This window comes from Topomyia yanbarensis, chromosome 1 (assembly GCF_030247195.1).
Source record: "Topomyia yanbarensis strain Yona2022 chromosome 1, ASM3024719v1, whole genome shotgun sequence".
NCBI classification, from domain to species: Eukaryota; Metazoa; Arthropoda; class Insecta; order Diptera; family Culicidae; genus Topomyia; species Topomyia yanbarensis.
In genome coordinates, this window is record NC_080670.1 from 203,678,867 (window position 1) to 203,699,523 (window position 20,657).

At 41.4% G+C, this 20,657-nt stretch overlaps 1 protein-coding gene across 2 annotated transcripts; it reads right to left on the reverse strand.

Moving 5' to 3' along the window:
• Positions 1 to 4,199: 4,199 nt before the first annotated feature.
• On the reverse strand, positions 4,200 to 16,836 carry LOC131688750 (exportin-6-A). 2 transcript variants are annotated; one of them, XM_058973250.1, is made up of 5 exons: positions 16,325 to 16,836; positions 14,892 to 15,305; positions 7,049 to 7,897; positions 5,150 to 6,988; positions 4,200 to 5,002 (listed from the first exon to the last, which is right to left on the reverse strand). In XM_058973250.1, exons 1-5 carry the CDS (start codon positions 16,325 to 16,327, stop codon positions 4,925 to 4,927), a joined length of 3,183 nt encoding a protein of 1,060 aa, XP_058829233.1. In that variant the 5' UTR covers positions 16,328 to 16,836; the 3' UTR covers positions 4,200 to 4,924. The 2 variants fall into 2 exon arrangements, with proteins under 2 accessions (XP_058829233.1, XP_058829222.1); XM_058973239.1 differs by lacking the exon at positions 16,325 to 16,836 and adding an exon at positions 15,410 to 15,677.
• Positions 16,837 to 20,657: the final 3,821 nt, after the last annotated feature.

Genomic DNA, 20,657 nt, shown 5'->3' on the forward strand with positions numbered 1-20,657 from the left:
CAGTCGCCCGTGTTCGGGCATCAATCAATCTGTCACGTCCGAAAATCTTTGCCTTTCGTCCTATTAACTTAGGTCCAAACATTCAGTTGGAACAATTAAAAAATAACGCTCATATCCACTAGAAAACACGTTCCATGGCGATTTGACCGGGAACTCTAGTGACATGGAAGAACTCACTTTTTTCTGGCATCTGAACCATACACCGAAAAATGAAGAATCAGATTCACGGTCCGCGCGCGATCATCCAAGAACCCACGAAAATATGCGAAAGGAAACAAGGTTTTAAAATAGAATTTACACACGCGAAGTTACATACACGTTAGCACACGCGAAATACAAACGCTCACGTGATCGAATATGCTAACGCAGAAAACGCTCGAGCCGTTCGCGATGATACACGCAGATCGCAAAGTCTCTACGCCCGCACATATCTGAACCGTACAATGAATATCACATTCAGAGTCGCAGCCCGCAACAATTGGCTTTAAGCAGTGTTTTAGTGGGTGACATTTCTCGTCTCGTCTGCAATTTTAGTAAGAGATTCTGACGGGGACCCTAGGCAGGGTCTCGGCAGGGCAGTTGTCTCTAGCTCCAGAAGGACAACTCTCGAAAAATATATATTATGCAAAGGAAATAACCGAGTAATGAACAGAAGAAAAAGTAACCAAAAGAGAATCTCTCATTGTTACTTATGACCTAATCTAAACTTTCCCCAGGAATATTCTAATCTAATAACTAATCGAGGTTGTTTGCCGATTTTTAACCGAAATGCCATCAAGAATACGTTAGACGACCACAATTGACCCCTTTCTACATAATTTTGGCCCTACCAAGCCGTAACGCGGGTGGCGCCGTGAAAACAATCGAAAATGAACTTGAAACAACATCTGATGTTGCTCCGAATGTATAAGATCCCAGATTGACTTGAATCGTCCATCCAGTCTATTTAACTAGGCTCACCGTTCTCCATCTCCACTTGGCAGGCTATCTTTGCCTGTAGCTTGAAAAGTGACATTTTCATTGTAACCGGGATCACCAAACTGAATTGATTTTTTATATCACTGGTCGTCATATGAATACGATCAACGAAATGCATCACATAAGAAGCTTTGCACGTACATACCAGGGATGCATGAAGCACAGCACGAGAGCCTAACACGAGCTGAGCGGCTGCAGGCATCATTACTCACACTAACGCGTTGTTTTTTTATTCTGCTTTGCTATAGCTGAGCTATAGCTCCGTGCAGCGTGCTAGCTATCACCGTGCTAGCGAGGGCTCCTTGCTACTTGTTAACTCTAGCTCATCGGAAACCAGCGCAAGCACTAGCTCAATGAATTTAACGCTGACACGTTATGAGTCAGTGCACAGAAATAGGACACGGAGCAGCACCGTTCTTGTGCATGCCTGGTACATACTACCTTGCATAACTTCAAAAATGTACCAAAACAAATGTTTCAATAGTGAATCTCAGAAGAACAACTCATGATTAAAAGAAGGAAACATCTTCTATAAAATGAATTTATATGAAAAGTAATCAGTAGCAGATAATGCATCACAGTAAATCAAAAAATGTCCCACCATTGTATATTTCTTCAGCTATCGTAAACTAATGCTAAATGGATGCATATGTCACACAATTTGGCGGTTTATCTATTTTATGCTCAATTTTACGATTTGTAAGAAACTGAAAGGCTATCAAAACATACCAGTACCAAGTTCTTAAATTTGTTTTTCATGCATATAGTAGGGCCAAGAGCTTATTTTCGTTCTATTTCTGTTATTCCATTTGAAGTCGTTGATTAGAGCATCGTCTGCCATCTTTGTTCAACGCGTTGAGTCAAATGGGAGAGCAACGTTTTCAGAAAATTTGTGTTGTTGGCTTTGTTCTGTAACAACGAAACAAAGCTGATGATGCCAATTTGTACTCATTCCATTGATTGTAGGCCAAGCAATCAATGAATTAGTGACACCCTCCCTAATGAGGTAAAAATAGGCACTTTACCCTATGTACTGCAGAAATGTGAAAATACTGTATTGCTGGAACTAAACGCTTTTCGAAGGAAGCAAAATAGCTAACTTGCTAAGGAAATTCCATCTATTACGACTAATACCGATACACAGTCGTCGTATGCTGAGCCTCAACCGGCTGCTTAACCAACGACTGCGGAACGGGCAGTAATAACACTAACCCAATAACGATCGTGCCCAGTACCTCTAAACCAACAGCCATTACCAACAGCGAAGTAACAACGATCACACCAAATGCCTCCAAAATATCACGAATGCAGTACCGATGGTGACATCAATATGAACGAAAACGTAATTAAAGACGGACCGAATGACCTTCACGTTGCGGCAGACAACGCATGCTAACGTTTCACCACCAAGGTAGAAGATCTCAACACGCAGCAGCAAACTGAGTCTACAAGACCGGAATGACAGGCATTTTGAAAGCTGATACATATTGTAGAGTTTATAACGGACCCACTGCTCCGTTATGCTAATGCATCGAGTCGGGTCAAATAAAAGACAAAAAAAAACGCATGTTATAAATAAAACTGACGTTTAGAAACGCCATCAGTAACTAGCAACTTGCCAGTAGCCGGCGCTGCGTGCAAACTTTGGTAAAAAGGGTGGCTCACGCATGCGAACCTGGGTGCAATGTTGATTTTCAACGTATTTTCGTTTAAATGTTTTCACATTTTTTTCCGGTAAGTTTAGCTGGTCTCTCTGCTAAGATTGGTTTTTTCTACATTCAATTTTTTCACAAGGTTCGTCTGAGCTATGACAAATACTACTAGAAATGGATCTACCATCGTAATTTGTAAACTCACCTATTATTGGTTGAAGACATTTTGACCCGTGTTCGTAGTCAATTTTCGCTGCTTTCCAAGATGTCTTTTAAATATTGTATAGATGAGTCTTCTCAACTCGACAATTATCTTGCCGATTTCGCGACAAATGTTAAGGAACAACCTTAAAAAGACTGTTGAACAATGGAGTGTATATCTGAAAAAAGGAAAATTGAAATTGAACTTCCGTTTTTTACGTGGTTAAACTACAACCTGTAGAATTAGTTTGTACTAAAATAGCACATTTTAGTTTGCGGCTAGTGATACGAGCACAGAGGATACTTTCCACAGCAGACCTACTGTCCATCTGCTTTTTGCCAAACTATTCTATTATGACTGAAAAAAGTTCAATTTTGCAAATTTAAAGAGCACAAATTTAACGCGCATCTAACCTACAGAATTTATTTTTTCCTTTTGATGAAAATCTTCAGCTTTTATCATTCCTTGTTTGCTACGATGTGTTTATATCGCCGCCATGGTTACGCTCAGCGATGATACGACAAATGTTGTGCATCGCGACGCCAGGATTACCCGAGCAGAAGAGTCACGAATATAAGCAACAACTGTAAAAGGTGCCATTTGTAGCGATAACGGTGTCTCCTGGTTGACCAGTTCCCCAAAAAAATTGCTATTACAATTAATGTGAACCAAGCAATCAAAATAATGCGAAACTAAACCTCTTAACTTGAAAGAAGTTTAGATATGAAAACGACGAACCCATCGGAGACAACTAAACCAGCAAAGTGTGCGCACTAATGCACACCCTGTTGTTCGGCAGCCGCTTTGGCTTTATGAATCGCTTTTGCGCGCTTGCTTCGTGAGTGCCGCAGCTGTTGGGTCAGTGAGTGTCGTTGAGTGCATTCGAATTACGACTTCGAAGGAAACGCGTGGTCTTTTTTCCTTAGTCAGAAACGAAAAGCAACAGTTAATTTTAATTACGATTGGCTGTTTTTTCAAACAAATGGGCTTTGCATTCCCTATGACAGAATTGAAGGAAAGTCGGATTCAATCGAACCTCATCCGTTAAAAAAAGTACACTTTTCGAAGTAAAATGAAACCAATTTATTTCCATGCACTTTTCATTCGTTTTATTACTGTTTTATTATATCCTATAAATTTCCTGGAAATTGTCCTCATGGGAAATAGTAGTATGTATATATCATTAAACACTCTATCGGGCATACATACAAGTTTTATAGGAAACCATATTTGTAATACTACCTCCTTTTGTCATAATAGTTCTTATAAATTCATAGAAACGGAAATGAAATAGAAATAAATCAAAATTAATCACATAACTGTAATATGGATAGAATTCGAAAGAGAATAGAAACAAACAGATGGCCTTTTATAATCGATAGAGCAAGATTTTATAAAAATCTATTCATTTTCAATATCACATGTTACAATTGATTATAAAATAAAACCTTAAACGATAATGTTACGACTTAGATTTTTATTAGGAGCTGTAACAGCGATTCAGCTGATCATCGCTCGGCTGTAAAGCAAATGTGTTATACCTGATTTTCCTGTTTAATATATAACAAAATTAAACGAAATACAAATACGTAAAACTTACAAAAGAGAAAAAAAAGAAAGGAAAGCGGAACATTACCGAATTCGAGGTTCGGAATTTGACCTACCGTCTACCGGTAGAGGTTCTACAATAGAGGAGAGCAAACACTGTTTGTTCGTCGGCTCGCTGTCCCGCAGTTACCCAACAAAAAAACGAATTGGCGTACACCGTCGATTTGAGACAAATTTTAAAAATTGGTTATCCTTTCTCAACGTTAGCGGGTATTTCTTAATTTCTGTTTTACTAGGTTCTAGTATTAGTAAAATATGGAATTATCGTGAATTTCAGTTCTGCCCCACGCGTTTCTTTCGACTCCTGTTGCGCAGCATCGAAACGCAAGCTGGAGAAAGGGTGTGTGTGTGGATGTTATTTGAGTGAATGTAGAAGATAAATGATGGATAGAGAAAAGTACTGAGTCCGATGTTGATTTGTTTGATTTCGGTTGCTCCCTGCTGCTGGTTGATGGCATTGCAACTTTGTTGCACCGGGGTCCTATTAGACAATCCCATTCAACTGGCCACATTTGGTATCCTGCACTAGCTGATTCATGCGATGCGCGAATGTTGGATAGTCCTTTGGGGGGAGAGAGAGAGGGAAAGAAATAAATCAATCGATTGTTGGTTAACATGTAGCGGATGGCCGTCAATTTCTACAATTTTCTTAAGTATTATCTCGTAGGGTATAGTGAGAAACTGGTAAAATAAAAAGTAACCAACTCACCGTCGCCAGGCAAACCTCCTCCACCTGCTGCGAATCGGCCGGAAAACCGATCCCGACAAAGGTTTCGTGCAGTCGCTTCATCTCCACCTCGCCCATACTGTACAGCACGGCCAGAAACAGTTCATAGTGCAGAATACCTTCCGGTGCGATCAGCGCCTTGATGATTGCCGCCTCGAACGACTGCAGCAGATTGGTGCGGAAGAACTCTCGCTGGTACAGTTTCCAGCGTTCGTTCAGTACCTGCAGCGACTGAAGCGTGGCCCGGGTGATGTGCGGATCGTTCGAGCATACGATCGCTTGCCCGTAGGCATTCATAATGGCCCCGAATTGATCCGAGTGTTCCAGCGTCGACTGCGGCTGTACGATCTCACCCGTTGCCGTGTGGGAGATTTGTTTTAGTACGCTAGATTTGTAAAAGTACTGCCATCGCTGCAGCAGAATCCCATTGAACAGCAGATACAGCGAGAGGCTGAAATCGGCGTGGTCGCTCTGTTCGCTCTTGCTGGTATAATCCGAGCAGAAGACCAACGGTAGTACGTGTTCGATTGAAAAGGTTAAGATATCCGGCAGCAGTGAAGTATTTCCCGGTTGTTCAACGATCAGAAGAAAAATTTTAAGCAGTATGTTCAACGAACGGTACCGTTGAACGCTAATCTGATCCGTTTTCGACTTTTCCAGGAACAGTTGAATTATGCTCTTAAGGAACATTTGACCAAGTTGGATCTGCAGTGTCCTAATAATACCCAAACAGAAATCGAATATTTGCTCGATCAGCACGCAGTTTTTGCTACTGGCAGCACTGTAAATGGTGAGTGTTTTCTCTATCACAGGTTTATACGCGCTGGCTAGCATCAGCTTAACGGAACTACTCTGCTCCTGGTAGTAATCGAGCAGTTCTCGCAGCGTGGTCAGTACGGTTGTCGCAACCGAAACGATCTTTTCCTCCTGGCCGTAATCCAGCGTGGAATTGATAGTACCGAAACTATGTCCCAAGTCTAACCTAATCAAATCACCGGCAATAAATGCAACGTATTCCAGTAGAAGAGCTCCTCGTCTGTCGAAGTTTTGCTCTTCCGCGGAACATTGGACCCACGGTAGAACGAAGCAGTTGCAAATAGCTCGCCGTACCGTAAGAGCCGTCGTTCGCTCCAGATGGCGTAGGTCACTGTGGACCAAAGGTTTTATAAATTGCACGAGGTATTTCGGTCGCAGATTGGCACTAACACTGAGTAGAAGCTGAGCTGCTGCACTGGTCAACGTTTTCAGCTGGTCTCGTTTAACTTTCTGCGGAGGCGACAAGAACCTCGGAATGCTACCCACGAAATGCATCATCTCTTCCTCCCCGATTGGAATGTGCGATACGAGCACCAGGCTCCGCAGTGTGATGAGAGTTTGACCGAACACCTCTACCAGCTCGCCGGCCAGCGAAACCGAGTGGGCGAAAAAGTATTCCAGTGGATCACCTGGTGCACCGGAAACTATATCGACTAGTTTGACCAGCGACTGAATTAGAAGTCCCAAGGAAACACCGATCCGTTCGCTTCGTTCGTGCAGCACCGGACTGATCCGGGTAATGATTTGGCACAGAGAAATAAAGTCACGGAACTTGCAGCGCAACCCCGTGTGACCATCCTCGTCCAGCAGTAATGCTCGCGGTACACTATGGCTGGTCCCATTTCGCAGTAAACCAACCGTCGACAGGACCTCGCCATACGGGCTACTAGCGCTGGACGCAAACTCCAAGAATACTGCATCGTACACCCGAACGGGATCAATCTCTGCTATCAATGCGATTGTGTCGATGCACTGATTGAAAAAATGTTGCAACTCTGTTTCGTTCTGAAACGAAAAAAAAATCATTTATATTGATGTCAAACAACCAAATCAATCCCCGCTCACCTCTTCATCCAACTCCTCACTATCCAACATCTCCAACTGCTGATCGAAATCGTACTGAAATAGCATCCGTTTGACCGTTCCGGAGGCCAGTGCTACCAGCTTATCGATGTACTTGTTGACGGTACCATTCTCACCGGCAGCCGCCGCCCCCTGCACGATGGGAGTCCAAATGACTAACCGCTCGGTGAACGCTAGTGCCCCATAACCGAAAAATGTATACTGAAACAGTGCATTCAGATAGTTTATCGCAGGAAAATGTGGATCCTTACTCCACTTGGCCCACTGCTGACCGGTGAACAGTCGCAGCAGTTCCGTCAGCTTGTCCTGGTACAGCTCGTTGGACAACTTCAGATTGGGCTGTTGTAGCAAATCGATCACACCGGAGGCAATTACCGTTGGTAGGGGCAGCGGTTTCTGCCGGTAGAACAGTTCCGATATGGTGGTCAGTGCGGAAATCGACACATCATTGTAGGAATCGTTCCAGCGGGCTAGTACGAACAGACTTTGAAAGAAATCCGGTGATGTGATGTTGTCCAGCGGAGCCCAGGAGAAGATTTGCTGCACACAGATCAACAGATCGGTGGTGGCTTGCTCTAGGCGGGAATCTTCACCGAATGGTGCCGGTAGATGGACCAAGCTGATGCCGTTCTTGCAGCTGGTTCGAGTGATGCACAGTTCGGCGTATTTTTCCAGTATGTCGAACACCGAGGGCAGGTACATTGAGACGCAGTAGGAAAGATACTTCTGCCGGTCGCTTGTGATGTCGGCCTTGGTGCTGCTGATTTCGTCGGAAGTTGCCCGGAGCAGCGTGATGCCCAGTGTGAACTTACTTTTGAGCAGTTCCAGTACCTGTGGGATGGAATGAAAAAAAAAATCTGATTTTAGTGCTTAGTAAGAATAGTTGATAGTAAGAACTCACTGATTAACACGATTAACGTTATTATTTTTGACATAGTTCTATACTGGAGTAACGGTGTAAAACGGTGTAAACTAACCCAAACTGTATTCAGCAGCCCAATTCGACGAGCGAGTAGAAATAATAAATTTGTTAATTCATGTTTACGTATCGAGAAATCGTAATAAATGTTTACTATAATGTACTTGCTGAATTTAATCGAATAGGCAATCTTAGATAAGCGGACCTTGATTGTTGAGCTTTAATTTTTGGAAGGAAGTATATGATACAAGAACACAAGTCGGATCTCGATAGCTCCGGTCACGGCAAACTGCACTTTGCAACGTAAACGCCCGCACCTGCGTCCCAATCGCTATCGACACAATTAAAGCTGTTGATTTTCATTTATATCGGCTTGATCAGTGTTGAAATAGACGATGTAGTTCGGTCAACAGTTCTAATTGAAGTGATGTGTATCCATTTTAACCATTTTAACAGTCTTCCAACGTCCACTCCATTCGATAGCGGTACTTAATGTAATAGGTCATGTTCCCACCATGTTCTTCGCTGCCTCTGTGTCATCGTTCTGGATTGACACTAAACTAACTGGTCGCTTTTAATGCAATATCCGAATGTGCTACTTGGGATACAAAAGATAGACAAGCACAAACTTCCTTCACTGGAATATTCTTGTGCTTTACTCCTTTCGCTAGGTTTCATTGCCCCATATTTTTTCTAACCCTATACTGTCATTGGGTGGGTGCGGTGCGGATCAGTAATGCCACAACGTGCACTTGTTAGTTGAACCAAAATTAGCTTCGTCAGTGATGTGAGCAAGGCTCTTTTTTTATAACCGACAGAGCGAATAATTATCGTGCCGCAGTTACCTACCCCAGGTAGATTCGTCACCCAATCTGCTTCGTTCTCGTTGGCGATTAGCAATGGATGATGGAAAGGCTCGTTCGGCAGATCCTTCGCTGCCGGAGCCGCTTGGTGTCTCCTAAGTTCTTAAACGTTAACCGGGGAAGTAAGTGGCTCACGAACAAAATACAAACAACATTCATAAGGATCATAAGGAATAGCGGTGAGCATTATGTTGCAAAAAATATACTCTAGGGTGAGCATAATTTCAAATAGGTATTTTTCCATCCAGCTCTAAATTGTTATCCAGACGGGCTACATTTTTCATCTCAGGTTCCGGTCATTGGTAGGAATTAAAAAATAATTCTTTTTTCGTTCTTGGTTCTATTTTTATTCCCACACCCTACAACAGCAGTGTTTAAAGTCAGCGCCACTCACGTACACTTTCCTGCTCCGAAATGTAACAACTATCAGTTCACTCAATTCTAAATTTCTCTTTAATTTCTCCTTTCTTCGCCAAACTTTTTTTATGTGGATTCGTTTCTGCCCCGTTGAAATATCAGGTAGGCTGGATTTGGTGAAAGTTGTTTTTAATAGGGAATGGGACGGTACATATCTTTTACGTGTCTCTGAAGGTGTTTTGAGCGCCGAGCATACATGGTTGCTTCTTCGATTTTTTTCCCCATTCGTTCTCGACTTTTGCTCGATTGGCAGATGCTTAATTGTTGAAATTTTCCGCTATCTGTTCCGTTTTTCCTCATCTTCTTTCAGTACATCAATATAAAGTTGGATTTTTTGCCTTTCAATTCGTAGGAACATTTGTGTCGTCGTTTCCTGTGTTTCAAATCGTCCTGATTGTTCGAAAGACTTTTTTGTGTGTATAATGCCATTTCCCTTCGTGAAATCGAAGGAAGGACATAATACTCAGATGAACGTAGTCTATTTGTGACTCGCTCTTTTCGATTATACCAAGTGATCTGACTTCCAGAAGGTTAAATAATTTCGCAATTTCAAACAATGCATCAAATATTGTAACTCCATGCCAATTAAGTTAGAAGTCTGATGAAATAGGTTCGGTCCGATATACTGTTTATAATTTGCAATCTTTGATTGTCTAACCTAGATGAGTCTTGGCATGACCAATCATTACAATACCATTAGACAGGAAAATTACTCATGCCAATGTGTTTTTTTCTTTCTTCTAACTCCAATCTTTTACTATTTAAACGCTTTTCTCGTCTTTTTCACTTTCTTACTTCTCAGCTCCGCTGTGTTTTACCTGTAATATACAATAATAGAATTATAATATATAATCCTCATTCAGGTTTCCACTTCCATGCGTCCATTTAAGGATAATGAATTGTGGATATTTGTCCTCCAGGATTTTAAAACTTAAACTCTTATTCTTCTTGTGTACTAGATTCCTTCTCGTTCTAAACATTTTGGCATCATTTAACCAGTTTAATATGAACAAAATGTATGACATAATTTCCTTCCTGTGATGTAGAGAGGCTCCAATCAATATATTCGCCGCTTCAAAGATAAACATAAAAACTAAAAAAAGAAAAACAACATCAATATATTGGTCACTAATACATTTAAGGAATACGAGACGGAAATATGGTTAGTTCAGCTTTTGTGATAGATTCACTTAGGCTAATATTACTAAGTATTTTAAACTATATTATAAATAGTTGAGCAGCTGAGCAGTTGGTATCTGTTTCGCCATTGGAAATGCCGAAGGGCAAATCGTATGAATCGGCATTGGACAGCCTCGATTCTGTCAATCCCGTTTTGGTAATACGGTTAGAACAACATTCTAACGTTGAGCGGACCAACGCGCGCAATAAAGCGATTTTAGACAGTATGCGTCCCTGAAGTTTTTCGCCATTCGGAAGATGAACGCGAACTGTCTTGATGTCTACGATGTATGAAGTACGTTATTTGAACGTTAGTGCCGAATCCATGATGACTCCGAGACGTGGCAGTGTCTTTGAATGCTCGAGTCGAATAAATAGTAGTTAAACTGAGTCGGATTGCGTTTCCGCGTGAACGTAACGATTGAGCATTTACTCATATTTAATGCCATTCTGTTCATATCACAACACGTACTAAAGTTCTCCACTTCACTCTGAAGAAACTCGGCATCGGTTATCCCATATTTCTCGAAAAAAAATCATGTCGTCGACGAAAGAAAGGCAATTTAATATTGACGTCATTAAAATAGAGGAGAAATATTACTAGCCCGAGATGGCTTCCTTGTGGGATACCGGATGTAGCGAAGAATTGTGCAGATAGACAGTCCTCAATGCTGATTTGAAGTTGCCTTCCATCGAGGTAGGAACGAAACCAGTGCAGAAGTTGTCCATGAATACCGAGTTTGTCCAGCTTCGCTATTGCGATATCGTGGTTGATTTTGTCGAAGGCCGCAGATAGATACATGTAAATAGCATCGGTTTGCAATCCGTCAGCGAATCGCTCGAGTACATATGATGTGAACGAGAGCAAGTTGGTCGTTGTCGATCGTATAAGCATAAGACCGTGTTGGTCGTCTGCAAGGTAATGTTTGCAGTGAAAGAAAATAGGATCTAAAACAACCGGCACTTAAACACGATATTTCCCCTATAATTATCAATGTTTGATTTGTTTCTTTTTTATGAACTGGAAACATGTGCGCTGCTTTCCAGCAGGAAGGGAATGTCCCAGTAGTGAGTGATAGCACGAAGTTTCGCCGAAGTGATTCAAGAAGCCCAAAAATTGAGGGAACGCCATCTGGGTCCGGTGAGTTTGCAGCAAAAATGGCAGCGTTATCAACGTAAATTTGGGTGATGGTTCGTCCTAGAGGAAGAGTTAAATTGGCGGCGGCAGCGACTTGTTGTAGTGGAAGGCTCTTATCGAAAAAAAACGCTTGAAAATTTGTCGAAGAACATGTAATATGGTCTTGCTACAGCCTCGGCGACAACTTGCCTCAACTGGGCCGACTGCTCATAAAACCAAAACCTACACGTGTCATTTTGAACATCCTACCCCTTTATTCATCTCTCTTCACGCATTCCCCTATTTCCTCTGACTTCTTCTATCCACCTATTCCTGCTGCTCTGCCCTTCCAGCCTACTGATTATATTCACTTCTTAAAAGCTAGTACTCAGCTTCGCCATCCGCTGCGGCATCTCGCGATATGAACCGTGTGTCTCGCCACCTTCAGTTCCATCTGGCGTGCCCTCGTTAGTGCTGACAAAATCCCCTTCAGCTCGACCGTGGGACCTATTGCGTCACGGTCTCCTATTACCCGCTTGTACTCTGGCTGCTCACCTGCGTCCAGGTGCACAGCTGCGGTAATAAGATTCCTTCCACCAACTGATCTGCCTGCGAATTTTTCCTGTTCGACCGACGCCTTGATGGAACTTCTGATGAGCCGGTATCTGAGTCCCGATGCTTGTAGTAGGACACTTTAAGTGTCGGAAAAGGAGCCCTATTATATACCACGTGTCGTCATAAAATCTATAATCGCTGTGATTTTCTCACTTCTCTTGGAAGGCGTTTTCCGTTTCGTGTTTGCTAGGCTGGTTAAAAGCGTATCGCTTTTCGTTCGCAGATCCCTGCTTGCTGGTGCTGATACTTTCAGGATTCTTATCTGGTGGAGAAGTGCATGGCTTTACTTGTATGCTCTAATTAGTGCCGTGAGTATCCAACCTACCTTCCCAGTGCAATCCGGTACGATTTGGTCCGGAATCAACCCTGATTAGATCAACAGGCCTTATGTGAACGGACGTTGTGTTCCTGCTTGTACGCTGCCAAGAAGAAGGCAATTAGCGCCGGAACGATTGTTTCATCTCATCCTGCTTACCTTGAGTTTTGACCGGATCAACACGCGTGTGACTGTCGGAATCGCGTATTTTTTCCGTGCGATCCTTTCCAAAGCAAAATCGTATTTGTAATTTGTACGTTCTGTCCCGCACGAGTATTTTTTCAGCCGGTTTAAGCGCACTGAGCAGGAATCACGGCTGCACCTTGCACCATTACTTTTTATTGTGATTCCTTTTTTTAGTAAGCGGAAACACTCTCTGTGCAACTGACAGGTAGAATGGATATAGTTACTGCAGAAAGTTTGTTGATGATGTTTCACTTTCAAGCTGGCAGGCGGCCCTTGTGGTGGACTCATACACGCTTAACTTTAACTTGGTATAATGTGTGTGTTGAAGATGTTCAAATTGAGTTAACATCTAATCAAAAAATTTAATTGCTACAAGATCACTTAGCAAAATTATGTCAAATGTCCGTTATGCCAAATGACCTTCAGCGTGATCAATTCTCAAAATTATGCCAAATGACCATTATGCCAAATAACCGTTATGCCAAATGCCCGGTATACCAAATGGCCTTATGCCAAATGACTACGCCCAATGGCCCACTCCCTTTGATATGAGATTTTGTCATTCAGAGCCTCTCCATTTGAACAATAGTTGAACTTGTTAAAGTGTCCAACTATCGAATCATAACTGTAACAGCGTTATCTAAATACGGGACGTCAAGCAATTAGCATCTAAAGTCTGCATTGTTGAGTTGAAATATTTAACTAACTCTAGTTGCTAATTCATATTTTACCTTTTTGGCATTATTGCTAAACTTTGGAAAGAGTGGCACTACACTCCACAAACCATCAAAGATAAAGAACGGTGTTACGTAGAAATTAATTTGAGTTTGAACATTGCATTCAACCAGCAGAAGCTTAGACACGAAGGTAGCTGACACAGGTCTTCGATCTGTGAAAGTTTGTTGTCCTAATAGCTCACAACGGTTCTCGTACAGTTCAATGATTAATTCCAAGGCAATCGACGAACAGCATATCGTCTGAATCTCCACTGAACTGTTCCAATCGTTTGGCTCCACGTTACACATTACGATGGTCTATAAGAAGGTGATGGGTGTAGCCTTACATGTAGAATGCTAGCTAGATCTTTCAGTTGCAGTTGAGTTCCAGAAATGCTTTAGTTGAAAGTTGCATATTGTTCGATGATAGCTAATATCAGAATATTTCTCAACACTTAGGACCGCCATGTTTCTTTCAAACCAGTTGTAAAAGGTATTAATGAAATACTGTAGCTTATGGCAATTGGCTTCCATCATTCACGAAAGTTGAAAATAGTAGCGAAACAACCCTGACGGCCTCCAGAATTTTTAGAAAAGGCTTCAGATGTATTGTATCCAATTTGAACAACTGCTTCAAGGTGTAGGATCGAAGTTAACGACCAAATCAGGCATTGCATTCAAGTTCGTCAAGCGTAGTTAACAATATCGCATGGTTAACTGTTTTGAAAGCAGCCTTAAGATCGGTGTAGATTGTGTCAGCCAGGAGTTGTTTTTAGACAGTTGCTCAGAACAAAATAACTTGATAATGAAATTATTCCGCGGAAGATCACAATATTGCATTTTTCAACGTTCATAAATACCGGAAACATTACCGAGCATTTTCAATCCACTGGAAATGTTTGCTGCTGGAGCGACGGTTTAAAATATAGGCAAGTGGGGTTAGTAAAAGGTCCGAGCATTTGTTCAATACTACGGAGAGTATAGCAGTGATGCTTGGAGCATAAGATTGCTTGGGTATTCATATTGCAGATAGAACCATTTGTTCAGAGATAGTAAGTACATCCATAACCATAGCGCTAATAGAAACGTCCCGAGCAACAATTTCGATTTCGGTTGGCAAATCAGTTGAGAAAACACTACCTGGCAAACAGTAAGCATTTTGCCACAGTCGTAGCTTATCAGAATCAACTGTCTCTTTTCACCTGCCAGATAAATTGTGGGCAACGCCCTTTCTGGTTTGTTTCCCTTGCGCGATTTGTTATTCTTTATCTTGATTTTTATTCACGTTACTTTAGTTATTTTCATTCGCCACGCTTTTCTTGATCTGCCTAATCATATCCTTGGTATCAGACAAGCGAAGCTAAGTGTGCCTAGCTTGTATGGCGTGCTCCAGTTGCCACGCATTATTGATGATAACTAATTAAATAGACTTCACCAATTCCTTGTTCCTATTTCCCAAATTTGCACCCTTCAATCATCAACCTAATCCAAACTTACCTGATTCATATAGTCGGGATGTTCCTCCGGAAACTGCCGTTTACCAACCAGCGCCACCAGCTGGGCAATCTTATCCCGCTGCAGCCCCGGAATGTCATGCGAGAATCCCGCAAACGTCGCCCACAGTGAATCTCGGATCTGACTCCTCCGGATCTCCTCCAGCGATAGCCACCGTTGGCTAATGGTCACCTCCACGGTCGATACATTAAAGAACCAAAAATACTGGTTGTTGAACTGGTTTAGATTGTGCAGACACAGCGCCCAAGCGTGCGGCGCTCGCTGAAACTGCTGCAGATGGCCTTCGATCGTGTGCTTCCGTACATTGGACGTGCTCGGATGGTAGAATTCATTCACCAAAGCTTCGATTGACAGTAGCTCCGCCTGATGAAGGTCACCATCAGCGGCAAGAGTGTCCTAAAAATAAACAGAAAATATCTCCGATATATTCGCATTCGACAGATTCGTACAGTTGTAAACACAACCCATCCAACGTGACATAATTCTGCGCAATACATTACATTGAATAACTCATTACTACACATTCCGCGTCCCCCTTCGCAATGAGACAACGTCACCGATCGTGATGTGCCCTATAACAGCAGATGAAAAGAAAACCTTGACCGATCGGTATTGCGGGTATGGTCCCCGATAGAATCCACCAGTGGTTTCGTTAGTCAATGGACTATTTTCGCAAATTTCCACCTCCGTCAAATCAAGTCCCCGGGTAGACGATGCGTCATCACCAGCGAAGAGCTACGTTTTTATCAGCGGAAAAAACAGATTCCTCGAGTCTACGGTCTAGGGAAAACAACAAACAAGTATATCGGAGTTACACATCGTGTACGAATGCACGGATCGGTGGAGTGTGTGTGTGTGAGACACGAGTGTGAATTGAGATAACAGCGTACACAAAAGAAGAAGAGGGACTGATTTTTTCAATGTCTCGTTTTTTCTCTTCCTTTGCCGTAACGAGGAAGTGTTGCCGAAAAGGCTGGACGAACTATCAGCGTGTAGACCTGGTTCAAGACTTGAAAAATCTGAATGAAATTATATCCCACGGTAAAAGTTGCCGAACATAACAGAAGTGTTAAAAGCTGCTAATTCGTTTAACTATTTTTCCTCTGATTGCTAGTCCTCGTTTGCATAGGATAATCAGTTCACATTTTTCGAGATTCAGGATTCCATGCAAAAGATCCTTCTTCCAATTCTGTTCTATAATCCCTCCAGGAGTAACAAATCTAAAAATTCGACGATTTAATCCATAGTCTAATTTTATAGAAAACAGGTTATTTTTCCTTCTAAAGTGCTCAAGGCGCTCTGACCTCAAGTGCGATCTATTGCGATTCAACAAACCAATCAGTGCCACTGGCAGCACTATTTTCTTCGACCATCTCCAACCGAGATGTTCCGCAGGAGCAGCAATGGCTACTCACCATTTTTCTTTTTCAGCCCGTTCGATCCAACCAGTTCAGCCGTCCCGTCCGCAGCAGTCCGCAAAAGGGCTAATCTGTTTTTAAAGGCAAAACTAGTTCCACTGCGATTTCACCAAATTTGCCAGAGCCAAAACCCAACGGTCCGTCCAATCGATGAACCACGTAAACGCCCCTTCTTTTTCCTAGTCCGACGGATGGGAAAATTGATGTGATGGTACCTGGATTATTCCAACTGTTCCAGAAAATTCCTGCTTGAAGCAATCACACACAATACGTTCCCCCCGAATGTGTCACATTCGGTGTCCCCGTCCGTCCCGTTGATACGCAAAACTGCGTGTTTCGCTAAAGATAAAGTTTTTCCTTTGCACTTTTTTTTCTTTATCTCGCTGTAAAAACCTAGTGCTGCTACTTTAATTTTCGTCTGCATACCACAAGCTCTACTCACACACTAAACTGGTTTACTCTCGTCGGCTCAGTTCGTCATCAAAATCCGTGAACCGAAAGAGAGAAACAACATACACGCAGCATGCGACAAAAAGTGCATTGCAGAGTATGCAACTGGCAACGGGTAAAAGGAAGAAAATTGAATGTATCTACGGATACGCACACAACCGTTGAAACTGATGATGATGTGCTGTCCGGATGCGAGAGAGATGAATGAAACGAAAATGCGTGTTTGCGTGTTGCTTTTCGTCCAATGCATTGCCGAGAATGAACGATGACGTCATCGTTGATTTCGTGTTCTCTGTTTTGTGCTGCCTTTTCGTATACTGTAGAGCTGTCAAATAACGCTAACGAGTCTCTCGCGTGAGGCACGGTGGGAAATCCGAATATAATTAGGACAAAATGAAAACTGGAATTTTTACTTCGACACGGTATAAGTGAATGGAATAAATATCATACAAAATTTACCATGCCTACGTTTATTTAATCTAGATAGCTTGTAAAATGGAAACCAGTGCTTTACCCGCACATAGTTGTAAATCTCAATATCTGAGACAGAGTCTCTGTTTTAATATAGAGAAGCGGAAATGCTGAAAAGCTTAGATAAGATATGTCGCTGAGGCAGGTCGTTCCTATTCGTTAGAATGTTCCAGCTCCTGATTGCTTGATTTTAACAACATACATAATATAGAGGATAAATACAACTATTACTGCAAGGATATAAAATAATGATAATTTGCTCTCTTTGTACAGGTTGCATCGCTTCCAAAAAATCAAAACATTAATAAAGTAAAATTCTAAATTTCATCTTAAGTGATAAATTTTGTCGTGCAGTATCAATTTTTATATTCATAGACCATTCAAATGTTACCTCCAATATAGTCAATTTATTGCTCAGTTTCATCTATGTAACCCGATAAAGCTTAGCCGAAAATGAGCCGGAATTCTGCAGAATTCCAGTTAATATTCTGGCTCCAGTGATACAACCTGTTCTAGCTAGAATACTAACAAGAACCGGCTGAACTTACTGGGCCCCAACGCAGAAAAGTTAGGCCAGCTTGGAACAACAAAACGTTCGAATTTAAAACTTGACAAATGGCTGTTTCAAACTGAAATACGTTACTCTCTAAAGTATTTATTTCGTTGAAATAACAAAAGAATTAGTTGAAGTGGACCTTAAAATGCTTGATTCAAGCTAAAACATGATGGATTTGATAAAAAAAAATCGTTTAATCAACAAACAAAACAAAACGCGGTTGTGAAGGTCTAACTTCATTTATATATAAAATTAGTGATTTCTTCTGATGATTCGCAGAAGCATGTTAAAGAAGTTCTATAATTTGGATACAGTCGTGATTCGCTGGTTGGTTACTTTTTAACAGGACCGCTTTTCAGTTGGGCCACCGCTAAAAGAACCATTGTCCAACTAAAAGCACAGACTAACAGACATAACACTCGAAAACAATGCTTCGCCCGCCTTAATGGCCATTTTAAATATATTTGTAGCTTGGACCCAGATCAGAAACACATAACAGAAATATTTCAAAACTATAACTCGCATCGTTACTTGTTATAAATTTCTGTTATTTTAACTACTAACGAGACCTAATTTATAACACAATATGTTACAAAAAATGTGTTCTGTTATAATCTTGTCATTTCATTCTGATCGGGAACTGTGTCCACATTTGAAATTATGGCGCCACGGACATATGCACAAGCATATGGGGGATAGACCAGTAGTGAAAAATGTTTCTCAAAACTAAGGAGTAACCCACCTGCAAATGAATGTTTGGGACCGTGAATAATAGGTGGAACTAGTGTTCTGGGAAAATTGGCGGATCGAGGTTTTTTGGGAGGATTCCTTCATAGTGTTATATCTGTTAGTCTGTGCTAAAAGCAACTTAATGTCAAAATCTCTTGTCAAATCCACTTTTTTAATAAAACTGACTATAATTAGAGATGTGAATATATGGATTTTAACTACTAACGTTTCCTTTTGGAGAGTGTTTGACGTCTGTCAGACGGTCCAACTAGTTAATCAAATTTATTAGTTAGACAGAGGTGGTGTTCCAACCAGCGAATCACGACTGTATGATATGAGTAGAAATAGAAATAATCAGGGAGAGTCGCCAGATATGCTACTTTTATTATACCAAGGCCGATGAACATGTAATTGAAGCAACATTCATCATTATTTGGATGAAAATAAATTAGGCTTACCTGAGGACAATTTTTGAGCAACGCGGTATTGTATTTAATCACTGCAGTACTTGTGAATTTATTTCAGAGATTGACATGCTTCCCAGTAAAATCAGTTGGAATATCTGGGGCTATACTAGAATCGGTTGAATCACTCTGGAATCGGAATTCTAGCAGAAGCCAGCCGGAAATCCGGCTGCATTTGCAGGATTATATCTGAACCTCTTCCTGCAGGTTAATCGGATGCAACTCGTAATTTACAGATGATATATTCTTGTGTTTTATATTTTCAATCCAACGAGCGTTGATTTCAATTACAGAATAGACATAATAATAAAAACTTCCGAAGAAATTCATTAAAAATTGCCGTTGAGTTGTCTCTATCCCTTCAAATTTGCCCACACTCACCACTCGTAAATGATGGTGGCGCTGTGAGCGTCAAAGAAAACGGGTGCTCATGCTGAACTAATGATCAAGTTAGACCTCTTATTCTGTCCTCGCTCTTCACTCGCTGCCACGGCAGCTGGTTATTTCAAGAGATATTTTCTTTACATTAGAAGTGTTTCTCTGTGTTGTTGTAATGTAAAAATGTCCCGAAAGTCATCGACGTGAAAGTAGTGGACATATAATTGTAAGTAGCTGTCATATTTCTAGTCTAGTCTACACATACACAGCCAATACATGTAGGGATCCTGGAAAATTGCAGACGTTCGTCCACAATTTTTCTTGTCATTAATAATGTTTGTGGCACATATTGAATATGACACAAGTATTAAAGCGTACAAAATAAAGATGATTCAAAATTATACGACAATCAAATTATTCATTCTATGAATAATTTAATCAACGGATTATTTTGGACCTTGAATAAGGAAGAAACGTGGACAACCGTACACAACCGTTTCAATTTGATGGTGGTTTGATAAATCGTTGGGAGTGACTTTGCTAAGAGGGTTAATGTCACTCCTTTGGTTTCTGGGATGGGACAGAGGTATTCAGCCCTGTCATGGCTAATGAGCCAGGTTGTAGCGCCTTTACTCGCTCTCTGAAATAATAATAGAGAAAATTGACTAAACATAAAGACAAAAACGCCTAAACAACTAAAAGCACGCAAAATATTTTCACTCATTTAATCATCTAATGAAAAGTGATCCCTGCGAGTTTTGATTTAATCACTATTTTGTTGGCATACTATTGGTAGGTATGACTTTTGAGAGAAATACTACAGAAGCACGTAATCAAGTTCACGTCTAATTTTGGAAAAGATTAGATATCAATAAATATATAGTAATATTTGCATAACAAAATAATCAGAACGAGCTCACCGATAATAAATCTGGAGAATAAGAACATCCTTTTTCAAAGAGACATCCTCCTTGTTTCGATTTCTAAGACAGATTTGGTGTATGTCACCCCTTTCATTTCGTTGGCAACTGCTTAGAAGGAACAACTGTTGGAGCTGACAAAAGCTAGCATAGTATTTAATAGTGCCATTACCATTCCTCCTACTGTTGTGTCGGCGTCGACTGTGATTGGATGTTCCGTGCCAATGAAGATTTTGAAGACGATATGATAGCTGCAAATTGCCACTACTGCTGCTGTGTGGGAGCTCTCCGGCGAAACGCCACCTTCAGTGCTACACACTGTAGTCGCATCGGGTCTAAGGGTGGCCTTGGGCTAGTCACTC